The sequence below is a fragment of the Squalius cephalus genome (assembly GCF_949319135.1).
Source record: "Squalius cephalus genome assembly, chromosome: 21".
NCBI classification, from domain to species: domain Eukaryota; kingdom Metazoa; phylum Chordata; class Actinopteri; order Cypriniformes; family Leuciscidae; genus Squalius; species Squalius cephalus.
In genome coordinates, this window is record NC_137142.1 from 18,265,191 (window position 1) to 18,285,074 (window position 19,884).

Sequence of the window (19,884 nt, forward strand, 5' to 3'; positions counted from 1 at the left end):
TTGAGTGATGGTGTGTGTGTTTCTGGGCGGTGGATGTGACCAGATTATTTCATAGTTCTCTAGTCTGACCTTTCTATCAGGGGTTTTAAAATGTTAGCTAAAGGCAACATGACTGGTGGACTGGAAGATGTTAAAAACCTGTGAATTGTTCAACGGGATAGTCTTTCACATCTTGGGATGTGACCTGGTGTATATGAGGGCTGTTTGATTGATTGCGTTCACATGAACAACACAAGACAGAGCTATCAAAAATCAACTCATTATTAACACCAAGGAAAAACATGTAGCCATAAACATGGTATTTTTTATATTTAGACATCAATGCAAATCTCGCAGGAGTGGGTCGGTTTTTACCTTTGCTGCAGGTGGGAGTGGGCGGTCCAGAAAAATACAGTGCTTCGAGTTCCGCAGTCCCGCGATTTGCTGCGGACAAGAAAGGAGTCAACAATTGAAGTTCACGAATAATTAATGATTAATGAATGAGTTCTGACAAACTGTTCAAATGTTATTAGCAAAAGCCATTTTTTAGATCTCATGACTTGTAGGTGGTGCTTTTCCCAAATTTGGCATGGACCCTCAGATCATGGTTCTGATGAAGCGTACCAATTTTCGTTTCGAGTGATCAAAGTTTGGCTGAGATACAGCCTCTGAACCAATTTTGGGTCGACCTCGTTACCTTCGCAAAATCATAACTTTTGAACAAAAATGTATAAAAAAATCTGTTTAGTCATGTCTATGCAGCTCTGTGTACTTTTCAAAATGTCCACTACTGTCTTAATGTAAGATGTTGAATGTGATCAACATGTTGAGAGGAATCAGGTGTACCAAGTTTAATTTTTCTTGGTCAAAGGGTTCAAAAGTTATAATTGTTTGTTTCAAATGTGAATCTTTGAACTGGTGCTGGCGCTATAGAGTTTGTCCTAGAGGCTACAAAATTGGTCAGATTACTATTCATTACCATCATTTCAAGTGTACCAAATTTGATCATTTTCTTACTTACGGTTCATATGGCTGCTTTAGACTGCCATTAGGGAGGAATAATAAGAAAACTAACGGATACGATAGGGGCTACAGCCCCTAAAAATGAAATTGTGAAATTAAAAGCTAATTAAAAAATATTAATAAATACTATAATAGTATATAAATACTAAAATAACACTGGCCACTCAGAACACTGAAAACTGAGTAATGGGTGTGTGCTGATCAGGTTTCACTTAAACCATTTATGACCTTTACCTGATAAAAGAATACAGTTTACAATGATTACATGACTTGCATGGTATTGGGTTATTTTTAAGCATAATCTATGTAAGATGATATATGTAACCACACTCATTGATTCTCCTGCTATAAGCCACTTTTCTGTATTTCTATTTCTCGTTTGTACCTTAAATGTCTCCCGTCTCTCCTTTATTCATTCATTCTGTCATGATATATCCTGCCCACCTCTCTCTCTCTCTCTCTCTCTCTCTCTCTCTCTCTCTCTCTCTCTCTCTCTCTCTCTCTCTCTCTCTCTCTCTCTCTCTCTCTCTCTCTCTCTCTCTCTCTCTCTCTCTCTCTCTCTGGGCTTTTTGGTAGTGGGCGTGTCTGGGTGTCATCTCATCTTGATTACCACAGTTGTGATTCATGACAAGTGACTCTCTGCCTGGAGACGGGATTACAGCCTTTGTCGTCACAGGAACTGCATTATGCCTCATTGCCCGGCAACCAGAGACTATTGTAGCCCTGGAATGCTTGTGATATGTACGTCACTACATCAGATTAATAACAGTCTGGATGTAAACTTTCTATTGAGTTGTCCTTATAGCTGCACACAAAATCAAACATACAGCACAAGATTCAGCCCAATTTGCCAATGAAACGCTCAAGTGGTGGACTGATGGACTAAATCACTCAGACCGTTCACTTCCTCACTGAAATGGCTCAGATGCCTCGTTCACTCACTAAACAGAAGGTTATTATAGAACTATTAGGGGCCGTTCACACTGAGCACATTTTTGCATTGCGCTGGACTACTTTTCTATTGTCTTTCAACACTCACCGGCCACTTTATTATGTACACCTTGCTACTGCTGGGTTGGACCCCTTTTCACCTTCAGAACTGCCTTAATTCTTTGTGGCATAGATTCAACAAGGTGCTGGAAACATTCCTTAGAGATTTTGCTCCATATTGACACGCAGTTGCAGCAGATTTGTCGGCTGGACATCCATGATGTGAATTTCCCGTTCCACCACATCCCAAAGGTGCTCTAGTTGATTGAGATCTATTGAGTGTGGAGGCCATTTGAGTATTTGAACTCATTGTCATGACGTGACATCAAGAAATGACACGTTATCCTGCTGGAAGTAGCCATCAAAAGATGGGTACACTGTGGTCATAAAGGGATGGAAATGATCAGCAACAGCGTTTGAACTGTTTAAGCTGTGGAGTTCCCTAGTGAAAAAAAAAGTATACTTTATTGTATCTGAAATATATTCCCTTTTTCAATAGTACATTGCAAATATACCAACACATTTTTTTACTATCTTTAAATATAATAAAAGTATATTAGCATCATGCTTTTACCTATTTTCACAATACAACTTTTAACAGTTTTACTTTTAATATAATTGTACTTTAATATATTTTCTAAAAATATTTTAGAAAAATATACTTGAAGTGAAAATTCAGTTTATTTTTTAAAAGTGTATTTATTTGCACTTTATTAAAAATATATTTTAGGTAGATTTTAACTGTGCTGGAAATGATTATTGTAATAATGCATTGAAAGTATGCTTTCAAAATACATTATAGTATACAATACATACATGCATATAGCTATACAAAGTATAGATAAGTATTTTTTTTTTTATTAATGTGCATTTGTTATTGAAGACAAAGTGTGCAATTTGTAGTATTTAGAATAAGCCAAAGGTATTACTGAGCAAGTGAGGATATACTTCTTATTAAAATCTAATACACTTATGGTCGGCGCTGATAGCCTCGTGAGTTAGTGTGCCGACATGTAGCCGTTGTGCTTCGGGCGACCTGAGTTCGAGTCCCAGCTTGTGGACCTTTCCCGATCCCGTCCCCCTCTCTCTCTCTCTCTCTCTCTCTCTCCCTTCTCACTTCCTGTGTAGCTACTGTCCTATCTTAATAAAAGGCAAAAATAAATCTTTTAAAAATAAAAATATCTATAATATTTTTCTATATTTATATATACACTTATGGTATATTTCGAAGACACTCGTAATGAATTTGTAATGTACTTGTAACACAAATAAAGTACATTTTAATATCAGTAATCAAGCATGTAATTAGTCCCTACACAGGCATATAAGTATACTAAGTATACTTGAAGTTGTTCCAATTTACCACACAAATGTACACTAAATACACTTTACTACAATTTAATTACAGCTAAAATATACTTAGTACAAAATTAGTTCAAAATAGCACACTTCAAGTTAAAGGGTTAGTTCACCCAAAAATGAAAATTCTGTCAGTAATTACTCACCCTCATGTTGTTCCAACCGCGTAAGACCTTCGTTCATCTTCGGAACACAAATTAAGATATTTTTGATGAAATCTGAGCCATGTCTCACTCCTCCATAGGCTGCTATGTGACCGAAACTTGCTGGCCCAGAAAAGTTATTAAAGAGATCGTTAATATAGTCCAAGTGACTCCAGTGGCTCAATCTTAAGTATATCAAGCGACGAGAATACTTTTTGTGCGCAAAAACAAACAAAAATAACGACTTTATTCCACTATTCATTTCCTTCTCTCTGGACCTCGTAGTGTTTTTGCGCAGCGCGTCTGTGTTACACGTCACCACGTAGGCTCACTATTGGCCGACGCCGGTCATGTGTGTGATGCGTGATGACGTGCAACACAGACGCGCAGCGCAAAAACACTACGAGGCCCAGAGAGAAGGAAATGAAAAGTGGAATAAAGTCGTTATTTTTGTTTGTTTTTGCGCACAAAAAGTATTCTCGTCGCTTGATATACTTAAGATTGAGCCACTGGAGTCACTTGGACTATATTAACGATCTCTTTAATAACTTTTCTGGGCCAGCAAGTTTCGGTCACATAGCAGCCTATGGAGGAGTGAGAGATGGCTCAGATTTCATCAAAAATATCTTAATTTGTGTTCCGAAGATGAACGAAGGTCTTACGCGGTTGGAACAACATGAGGGTGAGTAATTACTGACAGAATTTTCATTTTTGGGTGAACTAACCCTTTAACTAATCATTAACACACTTGAAGTATGCTAAATTAGTCTGGCTGCAAGTATACTTAGCATATTTTTTTCACTAGGGTTTAAATGATGTTCTATCGATAATAAGCGGTCCAAAGTATGTCAAGAAAATATTCCTCACACCATTACAACACCACCAGCAGCCTGAACCGATGATACAAGGCAGGATGGATCACTGCTCTTATGTTGTTTACTCCTAATTCTGACCCTACCATCTTAATGGTAAATCGAAAACTCGAGCAGAAATCGAGACTCGAGACCAGGCAACGTTTTTCCAGTCTTCTACTATCCAATTTTGGTGAGCCTGTGTGAATTGTATGGTTTCCTGTTCTCAGCTGACAGAAGTGTCACCCGGTGTCTCTTCTGTTTCTGTAGCCCGTCTGCTTCAAGGTTCGACATGTTGTACGTTCAGAGATGCTCTTCTGCAGACCTCGGTTGTAACAAGTGGTTATTTGAGTTACTGTTGCCTTTCTATTAGCTCAAACCAGTCTGGCCATTCTCCTCTGGCATCAGAGATTCATATTTTTGTTATTAATTTATTAACTTTTTTTATTTCACAATTGGTGAGTTTGTAATATGATAGTATTGCAGGGTGCTCTTACAATTTATTTTGTAGAATATACAAAGAATTTTTTATAGTATTGATGGATTACGTGTCTCTGCTGTTTCTGACAACTTTCCTTTTAAAAAGGATTGGGATTTTAAAAAGTTGCGATGTGAGTGTTGGTTGAAATTGAATGATTTATTAATAAGTGTCTCTAAAATGATCAAAATGCAGAATCTTTGTCTCAGAGGGAAAAGCCCTTTTGTGCTGCTGTGACATTAGAAGGCAATTATAAGAAAGTTATTTGTATTATGTATGTTTTAAACAGATAATAGAGCCGAGTAAAGGGTCGGTGGGGTTGGACGCCTTTGCACAGAACCAGCCACCAACTGTCATACAGATGCAAATTAATCATGATGTTGAAAGGCAGGCCAGCTCATAACAGTGATGACCTCTGCCTTCAAGACCCCCTCGTGGAACTGTGATTAACAAGCCTGAGAGTGTCTTTGTGTGTGTTTCCTCCTCCATAGAGAGAGAGACAGTGAAAGATGGAGAGATTGGGGGTGAAAAGAGGGCGAGACTGTATTGGAACGACATGCTTGCTCGTTAGTTTGGCACCGTGCATTTCATTTAGACACAATTAGGATACGGTGAGGCGGACCGACATCACACACTTGATCACACACTCACATACTAGAAACTTATATTTTCATAATGCTCCCAGATGACAGAATTAGTCCCGTTCACACAGAACACATTTTTTACATTCCACACAGCACTGCTTTTCTGTTTGTCTCTTAATGTATGTTTCACTGTTGCACTTGCATCTGATGTGTGATACAGCGTTATAAAAATGTTCAAGTTCAACTTTTTAAAAAATGTCTGTAGACCTTGCGGTTTTCCCTTCCACTAAATACAAAAATGCATTCTGTGCGAATGGCCCTATATTAAATGATTTTTTTCCCCTGTTTTTTGTTTTTGTTTTACATTATATGAAGAAAATTTGAGTGGTTTATGGTTCTTGCATGTGAAAAAGTCACCATCATAATGCTAGGCTGTTGTGAGTGCTTCCTAGGGTGTTGTCATGTGGTTACTAAGGTGTTCATTAGGACTGTGTTTTAGGGCCTGTTTACACCTGGTCACTTCATGCGGATAGCTATCCAATCGTGAATAGACCAGGTGTAGGTACATGCCCTCCGAAACGCTCCAAACCACTTCAGGAGGTAGTCTGAGACGCATTCCACACTGGACAATTGTAAATGCATATGGTTGTTGAAACCACATATGTAAAATGTAGGCTACTCCTCCCAAAATGTTCAGAAAATAAATGTGTGAGAATTTGTTATAGGTTATGACGTGTTATTATAGCATAATTTGGCGGAGCTACTGCAGCTGAGTATGGCTGAATCCGAAATCGCCCCTATACCCTCAAATAGGGAGTTATTTGAGAGGACAGACATTTGTAGTGGTGTCCGAAACCCTAGTGGACGTTATATTCAATCCCACATTGCACTGCAATAACGAGTGTACAACCGATGTACGCTCAACGGCTGTCCGAATTCGCTCACTCCTTCTCATTCTCTCCTTCAAGTGAACAGTATTAGTGGACTAACGTGGGGAATAGTGAATGAGGGTTTAGGGGGCGATTTCGGATATCTTACGCAAGCCGACGCGCAAACTGCCGCAAATGAAACAGAAAGTAGCCGAAGTCGCAGACGCTCAAAACACAATCATCTTCCATCTCCCAAAGTAGTGAGACTGATTACCAGTGCTGAAGCTGCTCTCTCTGTCTCCTGTTCTGATCTTAAAATTAGCTTAAAATTACATATAGCACGGGAATTTAAGATCGGTTTTATATTAATTTTTCGGAGGCACATTTATGTGGCCAAATGTAAATGGAACAGTTTTAACAAATCAGATAGCTATTCGATGAGTAAAACACATGGAGTGACCAGGTGTAAACAGGCCCCTAGGGACTGTTCACAGCTAGCCTACTTTTCCATTGCTTTTCTATGTAAACATGCGCAAGACGGACGTGTATAAGCTTTGACCTCGCGTCACGTTACTGTTTATAACCTTATATTGGTCCAAGTCAATCCAGTTTTAGGTGATTTATGGTTAACACTGTATAGTTATACTGAATTGACTTCCATGGCCAAATTTTGATTGAATTTGGTTAACCCTTTTATGTTTTATATTTACTTTAGTCACTGTCACTATGGTTACGGGTGATATTTACAGATATGATGAGAATAGAAACGGGGATTCACTTTATTGACTCCTTCACACAGACAGTATTCAAGCTGTTCCTGGCTGCTGTTGTAGGAACAGGATATTTTGAGAGTCACACCTGCTAGGAAATACGGTTGTCAATTCCAAACACTGTGTGAATATAACGTCTTCAATGCAAGTCTATTTATTTTATGTCTATTTTTAAGTCTATATATATTTTTAAATCTTTCAACAGGTTTAGACAGATCCAGACCCATGTTGACCTCAGAAGAAATTGAAAGTTTTCTTGAATTTTTAGACGGTTGTAGAGATTTAATAAGAGATATATGGCATAGTTTGATTCATTTAACAATAAAAATAATTACTTTTTTTTGTTCCTATATGCATTGAGGGCAAGTATCATTTAAGTGTTTCAGTGTGTCCCATCAGGAGTGAGCAGAACACTGCTTTAGAGCAGATCCTGGAGAAATCTGCAATCTTGGCTGCTTATGACTCTTTAATTAGTTGATAAATCACATTTCTGCTCTTCATAGCACTATTAGTTCTCATTCTGAAGGGTTTGATGGGGAGCCACAGCATTCAGCACAGAGTTAGCCTGCAACAGTTAACCTGACTTATTAATTGATCTTGCATATGAAGTTGTCTTGGAACACTTTGGAAAACAAAAAGGAAGCAGTTGTTGTTTTATTTAAAAATAAATAAATAAAATAATTATCAGAAGAATAAATAACATTTTAAAATATATTGAAATAGAAAACAGTTATTTAAAATTGTAATATTTTATAATAGTACTAGACTTGGCGAGCAGAAGAGACTCAAAAAAAAAAAAAGAAATATTACCAAGCCTACATTTTTTAACGGTATTGTATTTATTAAATTGTTATTATCAATTGCATAAATGTCACACTTTTTTTTTTTTTAAATGATCAGTGGGTTTCTGCTTGGGATTTGTCATAACAAATATGAAATATATTATTATTTATTTTTTATGGTATGTGAAAAATAATGCTGTGTTTTGTTTTTTTGTTATTTTTTTTCCATACATAGAGGGTTTGTGTTCGACAGCCGGAATAATCTACAGATGCGAGGTCTTGTGGTGCTGCTAATGTCCAAAGCAGCCGGTCCAAGTCCCAGTACCAGCGACCCGATTCATGACAGTATGATCAGCGGCATCTACCCCAGGTAAAGAGATGCTTTTCTCTCTCAGGGACATGGGGATCCTAACTGCTTCTAGCTTTGGCCATTAGTGAGAAATGATTGCTACCATACACAGCCTCAGAGAAAGTGAGAGAGGGAAGGAGACCAGGCAGAAAGATGTGTGATAGACAAGAGAAAATATGCAGTTTGTTATGTATGGACATTTCAAGTTTTCAAGTTCATAGACTTTGAACCCTAATTTCCATTTTAACCCTAATAAACCTGCTGTATCATATCTATAGATACATTAATTTCTAAGTCCTCTAAATTATAAACCTGTCGCACACAATTTTTAGATATTTCTAAAGATGCTCGCCTTCAGATCGTGGTGTGTCTTTTCCCTGTGAAATCTTAAGAATAACTTTTATATTGTTAGTAATATTTTAAGATGAAAACTGGACAACTGATATTTATATGCATTTAATGTATGTAGTCTGCTATACTGTTACAAACATCTCATTGATTCACATTACAAGCTATTAGAGTTTCATCTTTCGTTTTGGCACTGTAAATAACAACATCTGCATCAAATTGCATATTTTCTCTTAGTTTGGGTCTCTGGGTAAACTTGAGGTATTTTTTCCTCCACATTCTCACTATATCATACTGTATCAGCAATAGAGCTGATAAGTCCCGCCCCTTCCGCTAATCCCCACTGGACCTCTAGGTTGAAAAATCGTCAATGCAAGTGAATGGGAGAAAATAATTATTTTCTGGTCCCGTTTGAATTTTGACATGAATGTGAACATATGTTGTCTGTGAATTTTTTTATATAATTTTTCGTGTAAAGAATGCTACAATTTAGCGGGTAGAAGTTTGATACGGTTAGACTTTGTGTGAGAGCACTTTGTGGACTACAACTCTTCGCTGCTTTCGACACGTTTGAAACGTCACCACCACTTGCACACGGACACTAGCTCACGGATCCCGCTAAACATGGCTGTCTTTGGTGCACTTCACAGCCTTCTTTCAGGGAGAGGACAAAATCGTTGAGGTTGGCGAAAACCACGGGTAAGTCAACTTTATGGGGTGACGTCACATAGGCGACATGTAGTCTTTCTCGTTATGTCTTTTCCACAACTGCTAGCCGAAGAATCATACCATATACTGTCAAACTCGTAACATGAAAAATTATATAAAAAATTCACAGACAACATATGTTCACATTCATGGCACAATTCAAACGGGACCAGAAAATAATTATTTTCTCCCATTCACTTGCATTGACGATTTTTCAACCTAGAGGTCCACTTGGGGTTTTACGGATGGGCGGGACTTACCAGCTCTATAAAAAGGCAGATTTTATAAAGCTTAAAACAAATTAAAGAGTTTCAATGACTTTTATTTCATATATTAGTCTTTGTCTGGTCTTGCGAGAAATGCATTTTTAAATGCAAGTATTCCATGCAGTCTTTCAAGGTCAAGAAAGGTCATACAAAAGTATTGGAAAATGTTGTTTAAGCAATCAAAAAATATGCAGTTACCACGTCTGCTGTTCTGTGGAGAAGACTTTGCAGTCTCTGGAATAAATCTAACACACTTGTGGGTATTATATTTCAGCAGACACTGTTTGTTAAAGTTGTCTTCAACTCTTTAAATAAAGTTTGCCTGCTGAAATCCACACCCTGATGAAGGATCTTCAAACTGCAACTCATTGGTTGTGGTTTTAGTTCTAGCTCTATTTTAATATAGACAATTCAATATCATATGCCAATTATTTAGTTTTACAGACCGCTGTCTTTTAGATACAGTATACTATGTCAGTTTTAGGAGTATAGCATGTCACACCGCAGGACATGTCAACTTCCCAAAAGTATTTGATGTCAGTGTACAAGTGGTCACTTGTGTGTGTTCGTTGGTGCGAAAGGTGGAGAGAGGTTAATAATAATTTTTATCTGGGCATCAGGTTTAGAAAGGTTTTTCATTTGGACACCTAGAACGCTATAGGCTCCTGAAGATTTTATTTCCGAGACGATGAGGTTCACATTTCACCTGAGGCCAATAAGAAATGTAGCCGCTTTCTCTTTCCAGAAGTGAAAAAAGACGACTTGTTTTGTTTTAAAAACATTGCATTGAATTCGTAGAGAATGAGGTTTATTGGAAAATGGTAACCACCATGTTGTTGCATGTGCGTGTGTAATAGACAGATCATCGGAAACAGGATATGAAGGCGTGCGGGGTAAATTATGTCCAGTTAAGGACACGAAATGAACACACATGCAGCGCACACACTCGTGCAGCCACTTCCACCGCTGCGCCTCTGAAGGACTCTTGCTCTAAACAGGCTGGTGTGTGTGTGCGAGTCCTTTGGCTGCAGTGCCAGGGAGTTACCAGAAACGGCTGTTGCACTTGGCAGCATGTGTGTATGTGTATGTGTGTGTAAGCTGTCTGAATGAACTCTTTCTCTCTCACCGAGCGGGGAAAGAGAGTGTCAAAGCAAGCGAGAGGAGGGACCGGCACTAATCTCTACACTCCTATATTTTTCCCCCCTCGTTCTCTTGTTTCTACAACCCCACGTTTTCCTCCAAACAGGAAGTGACCTCATAGTTCCACAGCTGGGATGTGGGTGTCATGGAAACAAGAAGGTGATGTAGTTGCCCTGAGACTTGTAATACTCAGGGCTGACCCATTGTGAGTGTGTGTGTGTGTGTGTGTGTTAAAAAAGGGTGAGGTGACTGTTGGTGAAACCCACAAATGCACAAATACACAAATTTAAAGAGAAAGTTCACCCAACAAAAATGATTTACTTCTGTATGACTTAATTGTTCCGTTGAATGCAAGAAGGGAATTTTTGAAAAATATCCTGGTTATTCTTTTCAATATGAATGAGCTTCAGAAAAAAGAAAAAAAAACACACCATAAAAGTATCATTTTGTGTGACCAATAGACCAAAATCATAGAGAGAAGAGAGAAGTAGTGCTGATTTGTACATTAATCAGACATTCTTTTGAATATGTTCTTTTAAATGAATCAGCTGATCTATTTCACAGTGAATGATTCTGAATGACTGACCTGTTCAACTCTATGAATCAGTGATTCTGTTAACAGTTAACTAGAGGGGGCTTTAAATATGATGTACATGTCTGAACAAATATGATATACATGCAAAAAATGGAAGTCACATGGTTTGAAACAACATGAGTAAAGCATAAACATGTCTGTGATAGTTACCTCTTTCTCACATACTACACATACTGTACTAGAGCTTTTTCTCTCCCCCTTTCTGTTTGTTCTCTTTTTTTGTCAGTCGTCTCTCTTTCCTTTCAACTCCCCCCCTTCTCTCCCTCCTCCGATGACACCTTTCGCTCTCTCGTTCCTGGTTAGAGGTGTGTTTGATGGTGGTGATGGATGAATTGCTGTGCTGCTCTCCTCCTCCTTGACATGCAGCATTTGTAAAATGTCCCTTCGAGTCACTTTCTCTCACACACACACAGTGTTGTGTGGTTGCGTGTGCATGTTAGGTGGATGGTAAGTGTGTGTGTTCTCTTTTGACAGAAATGCTCATGGTTAGTGGGTGTGTTTGATCGCATACGTGCACAAGTGCATTCCGCAGAGAGAGACATCTGTTCGAATAATTCCTCGATATTTCTTTTAGAGGTATGTTGTGGAACACGTGTGACATTCAGCAGACTTTGGCGTTAAGCATTGGAAATAAGCATTGAGTCACTAAATGTTTGTTGGGTAAGGTTTCTTGAATTTGTTTTAGATCATTAGACATTATGGCATCCTGTCTGTCTCTTTAGGTGCATTTGCAAAACATTTGGTTTTCCATTGACATATTTGAATGCAAATTTTGGGATTCCACATAAAAATGCTGGATGGAAAGACCAAGATATAAATGAAATTTCGGTTACACTTTATTTTAAGGTGTTATTGTTACAGTGTAATTATATTTAAGTATGGAGTGATATTAATGAACTAAATGTACCTATTAGGGTTAGGGTAGGATTTGGATTTGGTTGAGGGTTAGTTGCATGTAATTATGCATAATTTACTGTTATTACTGTGGTAAGTACATGTAACATTATGTAACAAGGACACTGTAAAATAAAGTGTTACTGAAATTTCCAAAACATGATGATCTTTAAAGGATCATGTGACTCTGAAGACTGGAGTAATGATGCTGAAAATTCAGCTTTGTCATCACAGGAATAAATTACATTTTAAAATGTATTAAAATAGAAAATGGTTCTTTTAAATTGTAATAATATTTCAAAATATTACTGTTTTTACTGTATTGTTGATCAATTAAATGCAGCCCTGGTGAGCATAAGAGACTTCTTAAAAAAAAAAAAAAAAAATCTTACCGACCCCAGACTTCCATATAATATATACTTAATACATACTGTATATCACATACACATGCTGAATAGAGCAGGCCAAACTGTCTTATTAAGTCTTATTTAGTGCTAGGGTTGTGTGTATGTGTATGTGTGTGTGTGTGTGTGTGTGTGTGTGTGTGTGTGTGTGTGTGTGTGTGTGTGTGTGTGTCTGTGTGTGTCTGTGTGTGTGTGTGTCTGTGTGTGTGTGTTTTGAGTCAAGAGGTGAACTCGTTTCATAAGTTTGCAATCTTTCATGATCTTTCATTAAAACATCACCTGCTGAGATACTGTGTGACAGGTTTAGTGATGCTTTTGGTCAGCTGACACCCTGACCTCTAAGGTGATCTGCTGTGAGCTTGCAGGCACACGCTTGACTGTGCTTCAGGGTTAAATTGGCAGAGAAAATGGAGCAAGCTGGGAAAGGGGGCGTGTCAGGGGGCGGAACCCCTCTGCGCCATGGCATCGGTTGCTATGCAACTGAGTTCTGAGGCTATTTATACTCCCTGTGCTGCTCCTCCCACTGACTTCAAAAAAACGTAGACGGCATAGCTGCAGATTTGGGGGAAAATTAGATTTTGATTCAAATCCGTCTGTCTGCACATAAAACACTACAGCCAGTCCAAGGATGAAGGAGACAAAGAGTATATGAAAAAAAAAAAATCATTCCAGGACAGAAAACTGTTCGTTCAAAAAAATGCTGTTTACAAATAGCATCACTTTTACTAATGAGTATCAAATCAGCAACTCAATGCTGGCGGCCACAGGGGACTGAGAAGGACACACACACACATACACACACACGCACGCACGCACCTTGGCTACATTCACATTGCAGCTTTTTTTTTTTTTTTTTAAGGTATTAGCATGAATTTTTAAATGTGGCATTAAAAGATTCAAACTTGGCATGTTAATCTGAATTAAATAAATGGAGTCAATCATTATGAACCTGATGTTCCGTGGAGGCTGCGGTGAAATTACACGTCAATTAAGAACGGGGGCAAGGAGGCGGAAAACGGCCGAAATTGTATTATTGGCATTCTGTGGACTCATTGTCTTCCACCCTAATAGAAATTAAGCATGCCAATGATGGTGAATGATTATGATTATGATAAAACCCACATTAATTGATACTGTATTATTATTTTTTTTTATTTAATATGATTTTTTTTAATTTTTTTTATTGTGATAAATCAGAATTAAAATGCCTCATTCAATGAGTTTTGGATTGTTTACATAATATTTTTAATTTGTTCATTTTTAATTTGAATTTGTTACATATTAATGATGTAACATTGGGCTTTTCACACTATATATATATATATAAAAATATATATATTTAGTGCTATTTTTTAATTCTTTATTTTTTAATTTAGTCTTACTTTTTCATTTAATGTAATTTTGTATTTAATTGAATTTTCATTTAATAAAATGACCCGTGTCACTCGTGAATGTAGCCATAGATACTTTTTCAAGGTCTGAGGTCACAAACCTTATCTAGAAATCATCTTCTAACTTGAAATGACACTCACTACACATTTTACTTCCATAATCACATGCATTTCTGTGGTAAACAGGATATTAATTTTCAAAAAGTGGACACTTCACCTCGATAAAAAGGACAAGTAAACTCTACAACTCTTGACCTGAGATATTGGATGCATACAATTACACTTCTGTAAAGTATGTTTGAGTTTCCCCAGTCATTGTAAATCACGTCAACATCAGTATTTACTCAGCACATGTGCCCGTGTCAGCTGAAGTGAATCTGACCAGGATCAGCGGATTTGTGAACAAGAGCGCTCTGCACAATAGGGATGATTGAGCTCAGGAGATGGTCCATTAATGAACAGCATTTAATGACAACAAGAATTATTGCAGAGCATTGTAATTACCCAAGCACTAGCATGCGTGTGTGTGTGAGCAGTAAAGGCCACAGCGCTCCTCTCATACTGCCAAACTGAAGAGAATCCCTTCATCAAAGACGCTTTTTCTTCATTCCCTCAGCCTCTTTTCTTTCCCTGTCTCCCGCTCTGAAGGAGGGGTAAGTGGTCATCAGTGCTAATGTCTCTCTCTTGTGTCTGGAAGGTGGTTATCGCTGAGACCTCAATGGTTCAAGCTGATTGTGGTCCTGAACCCAAATCAACATTTGATTATAACGTCCGCGTGATGGTGTTGTGATAATCTGGCTCGTCTGATAATCAGTGGCAGTTGGTAGTTTATGAAGTGCATTATGGTCTCCAGGACACTTCACACTCTCTCTGGGTTATTTGTTCTGCAGAAGAACATTTGGGCTAAAATCACTTCCTTTCTGTGTAAAGTGTGCTATAGAATCTGGACTGTTTATAGATCTAATCTCTTAATTTTTCTCTTTCTCTCTCTTTGTCAGTCAGCGAAACTTGGCTGAGATCACGGAGCTGATTCACACGGCCTTCCTGGTGCATCGTGGGATTGTTAATCTGAAGGAGTGGACTAACTCGGATGGCCCCCTCAAAGACATGCAGTTTGGGAACAAGATGGCCGTTCTGAGCGGTGATTTCCTGTTGGCGAACGCATGCACTGGATTGGCCCAGCTCAATGACACCAAGGTACTAAATACGTTCTGTGAATAGTCCACTCCAGGTTTTTTCCCATTGCTTACTTACACCTAGCCTGGTAATACCAAACTCTGCTACTTCGCTTTGCTTCGTAGACAGAGTCTGGCATGGCATAATTGAAAAGCGTTTTCTTTCTCGCGGGGGGGCGCTTGTCTGAAGTTTAAAATCATTGGTTACCCGTAAACCAATCACATAACGTTTGGTTATGGCGTGTGTTATGCGCATGCTCAGCCGCATCTAACTTCCACTGTAAACACATGCATGATGCGAAAACAAAACCATCGCGCGAAATACCGGAGTGAACATGGCTGTGAACGACTTTTGCAGATTATGTGAAGTAAATCTACGCATCCACGGTACAATCAGTGTCAACGTCACAGCTCTCAGCCCGCCCTCTGTTCGTTGATTGGCCGGCTGTTTTCAGGCCGGAGGAAAACGGAAAGCTATTACGCTGTCTCAGACTGAGTACAGAAGCGAAATGAAATTGAGCGGAAGTAAGAAGTCTGACGTAGTCAGGCTAACTTACACCATAATCAGTAATGAAAGAAAGCCTGCTTCGAGTTTGCCCAATCGCAAAAAAAAGAAAGAAAAAAAAGTGCACAAGTAAGCAGTACAAACTCATTTTCTTAGCAGTCTACACTACCATTAAAAAGTTTGGGGTCAGTAAGATTAAAAAAATAAATAAAGTAATACTTTTATTCAGCAAGGATGCATTCAATCGAACAAAAGTGTTTTGTATTTCAAATAAATACTGCTCTTTTGAACCAAGTTATTTCAAATCCTGAAAAAAATTACATCATGATTTATAAGAAGCAGCACAACTGCTTTCAAATTTAATAATAAACATTAGTGTTTCTTGAGCAGCAAATCAGCATTCTGAAGGATCATGTGACACTGAAGACTGGAGTAATGATGCTGAAAATTCAGCTTTGCCATCACATGAATAAATTACATTTTAAAATATATTAAGATAGAAATAATTCTAAATTGTAATAATGTTTCACTGTTGTAAATTCAAATCAAATAAATGCAGCCTTGGTGAGCATAAAATCTTACCGGCCCCAAACTTTTGAATAGTAGTGTAGATGAGGACAAAAGCATTTTTTTTTTAACAATATACAAATAATTATAAACACTACAGACTAACCATTAACCCTAAAAAATGTAATTTTTTTGTGCATTTTCAGGATTAAAAATAAAAGTATTACTATTAAAAATGTTCCAACTAAGGACCTCCTTGACATCCCCAAATAGAGGTTTTGTCAGATTTTACTTCTGGTGTTTTTCCACCAAAAATAAACAGTCACATCTCTTCATGCTGGAGGTGTAAGCTTCTTTTTTTCATCACATTTGTGTTTTTATGCAAAACACTGAAAAAGAGAGAAAAATAGAATCATTTCACCGGCTTCTGACTTCAGTTCTCAAAGACTTTGTTCGCCAGGCTGTACGCTGTCCTCTCTTGCTAATTTCCATACACTTGCATATTCTCCCACATTCTCTTGCACTCTATGTGTGTGCGTGAGTGTGTGTGTGAGCATACGTCTCCTACACCCCTCATTAAGTGTCAGTGTTCTCCTCCAGCTCTAATTAGAGTCGCAGTCAAAGCACCGTCTAACTGCACGCGGCCAGCAGCCCCGCTGCCTCTCTCCACTAAGGGTTACAGCGTCTCACTAGAACATCTTTCTGAATATCATACAGCATTATGAACGGCCAGTTCAGATGTAAAGTGATGGTGGAATACATCTTAGAGCACTGTTTCACAATTTATCTTTTGGACCCTATCGATATGGCTCAAATAACCTGAAGTGTGTAAGCTCCATTCTAGCGGCTCAAACTGAAATGAACCCTCATAAGTTACTGACTTGAAATGCTCTACATAGGCAACAACTCCATGCGTTAAACAAATAGCACTCTGTATCTGAAGCACACAGGAGCCTCGACTCAATTATTTCAATAGTGTAATATTAGCATGTTGTTATGCTAACACCACATTACTCCAATAAGTTTAAAAATACATAGCATGCAAAATATTGAGAACATATGGGGTACTATCAGTTTTTTAATTAGCTTTGAACTACATTTTTTTATGATTGGATGGTTTTGAATGTAAAATATCGAAAGTTTGGGGTCTGTAAGATTTTATGTGTTTGAAAGAAGTCTCATATGCTCACCAAGGCTGCATTTATTTGATCAAAAAAATATTATAAAAATATAATTGCTAATATGCTAAAACTGGAATATAATTTAAAAGAAATTTTTCTATTTTAATAAATTTTAAAATGTAATTTAAATGAATTTTCGCCATCATTACTCCATTCTTCAGTGTCACATGATCCTTCAGAAATCATTATAATATGCTAATTTAGTGCTCAGGTAACATTTCTTGTTATTATCAATGTGTAAAACAGTCGTGCTGCTTTATATTTTTGTGGAAACTGTGATACATTTTTCTTTTTCAAACAGCATTCATTTGAAAGATTTTTTTTATAAAACAAATTATGTAAAAGTCTGATCAATTTCATTAATCAAAAAAGACCTACTGACCCCAAACTTTTGAACGGTAGTGTATTTATAATTAGTATTCTCTCATATTGTGTGGCATATTGTTGGCAAACGAATTCGTTCATTTTTATGATTATATAACCTTTTAAGTATTTTTTTTTCTGTTTTATAGATATTTAACAACGCAAAAGCAAAAAAGTACACGTACCCCTGGTTGGGATTCACTGTTTTCGAGGATATTGCTTGTCATATCATAATATTAACAGACTAAGTAAAAGGGGATTTGCACTTAGAAACCCTAACATTTCTTCTCTCTCTGTTCCTCTAATACACACAGACACACTCAGATGCACTAAGCGACAGAACGCTGACAGGATCTGTCACCAAGTGCAGCTCTAGAATGCAGCTCTCCCCGTGGAGGAAAACAAACTCTTTTCCTTCTGCGAAGCCTCAGACACACGCACGCACACTCAAACCCACTTTAATGTGTGCATGAGTGGACATGGAAATGACTGCAGGGGATTGAGCTGATCAGCAGATTGTGGTGACTAATATAAAGAACAGATTCTGTGTTTTTTCTCAAGGGGAGCTCAGCATTCAGACAGCCAGGCATCTTATAGTCAGGACTCTCTGCTGATTTTGTCTCTGCGTGTTTAATATACACTCTCTTCTTTAGGTAGATAATGTGGAGTAATACAGTGAGTTTGGGAGTTTGTATTGGCGTGTTGTATAGCACCTCCTGGTGGCCGAAATTGGAAATTCCTCACCTGTTTTAGAGGTCAAGTGTGATGCCTCAAGACTGGTGTAAGTATTTAAGTTAGAGAATTAGAATTACAGATTAAAGATTTGGTTTCTTTTGTTTAATTTTGAATAAACATTTAATACATTTTATTTGTTTTATGTTACTGCAGTCGGTGACATTTTATAAAAATCCAGGTGACAGGTGTAGTTTTACAGACAGATGGCGACATGAAGTTTCGAAAGTTTTGGGTCAGTGAGATTATTATTATTTTTTTTTACATGTAAGACTGCATTAAATGGTTAAAAAATGACAGTAAATGCATTTATAAAGTTAAAAAAGAATTCTATTTCAAATACAGAACTGTGCAAAAGTCTTAGGCATGTTACCCCCCCCCCCCCCCCAAAAAATGGTTTTAAGTCAGTTATTTATATCTTTTGCTGTAGTGTGTCAGTCGGAAATATCAGTTTACATTTCCAAACATTCTTTTTGCCATTAATTGTAATAATCCAGTGAGATTTGTGTATGCACAAGGAGTCTGACAACAGCCGGTATGATCTGATCTCACCATCATCGAGTCCGTCTGTGATTACATGAAGAAACAGAAAAAACTGAGACAGACTAAATCCAGAAGAACTGCGGGAACGTCTCCGAGATGCTTGAAGAAACCTTCCTGCAAAGCTACCTAAAAAACTATGCGCAAGTGTACCTGGACAAAAGCCGTTTTAAACGCAAAGGGTTGTTACTCCATATATTGATTTGAATTAGTTAATAGAAGTTAAATCATAAATAAATTCAATTTGTGATTTTATTTTTGAAAGCATTCTCACTTTACAGCATTTTAACACAAGTGCCAGTACTTTTCACAGTACTGTAGCTTTGCAGGAAGGTTTCTTCAAGCATCTTGGAGACGTTCCCGCAGTTCTTCTGGATTTAGTCTGTCTCAGTTTTTTCTGTTTCTGTAACATGCCTAAGACTTTTGCACAGTACTGTAAATGCAGTTCTATTCATCAAAGAATCTTTAAAAAATGGATTGTGGTTTCCACAACAATATTAAGCAGCACAACTAGTTTTGAACATTTATAGCATTTATTATTATTATCAATAAAACAAAAAGTAAAAATAGCAGTTATTTTAAGTTTACTGTATTTTTTATCAAATAAAATGTAGCCTTGGTGAGCATAAGATACTTCTTTAAAAAAACATTAAAATATCTTACTAACCCCAAACTTTTAACAGTACTGTATATACACTAATGTGCAAAAACAGCTCTTTTGAATTAAAAAATAAATAATGCAAAATGTTGTTTCATCATCAGTAAGAAATATATATATGCCAATTTTCTCCCTGCACTCGCCATTGGCAGCTGTGGACAGAAGGTCATTTTGAGCCCTTGTTTTTAGTGAACACACACACACATACACACACACAGAGAGAAGAGAGTGTGAGTAAAATACTTTTTTGTGTGTGAAACTGAACCTGTTGTGCAGCGAACCGTGATTAAAGCCACACAC

At 37.5% G+C, this 19,884-nt stretch overlaps 1 protein-coding gene across 1 annotated transcript in view; it reads left to right on the forward strand.

Annotated features, from left to right (window-relative positions):
• pdss2 (prenyl (decaprenyl) diphosphate synthase, subunit 2) overlaps positions 1–19,884 on the forward strand; it is a 33,714-nt gene that overhangs the window by 5,123 nt on the left and 8,707 nt on the right. The window contains exons 2-3 of the mRNA XM_079856291.1: positions 8,064–8,198; positions 14,922–15,120. Of these exons, the coding sequence (XP_079712417.1) occupies positions 8,064–8,198; positions 14,922–15,120 (334 nt within the window). The remainder of the gene's footprint in view (positions 1–8,063; positions 8,199–14,921; positions 15,121–19,884) is intronic.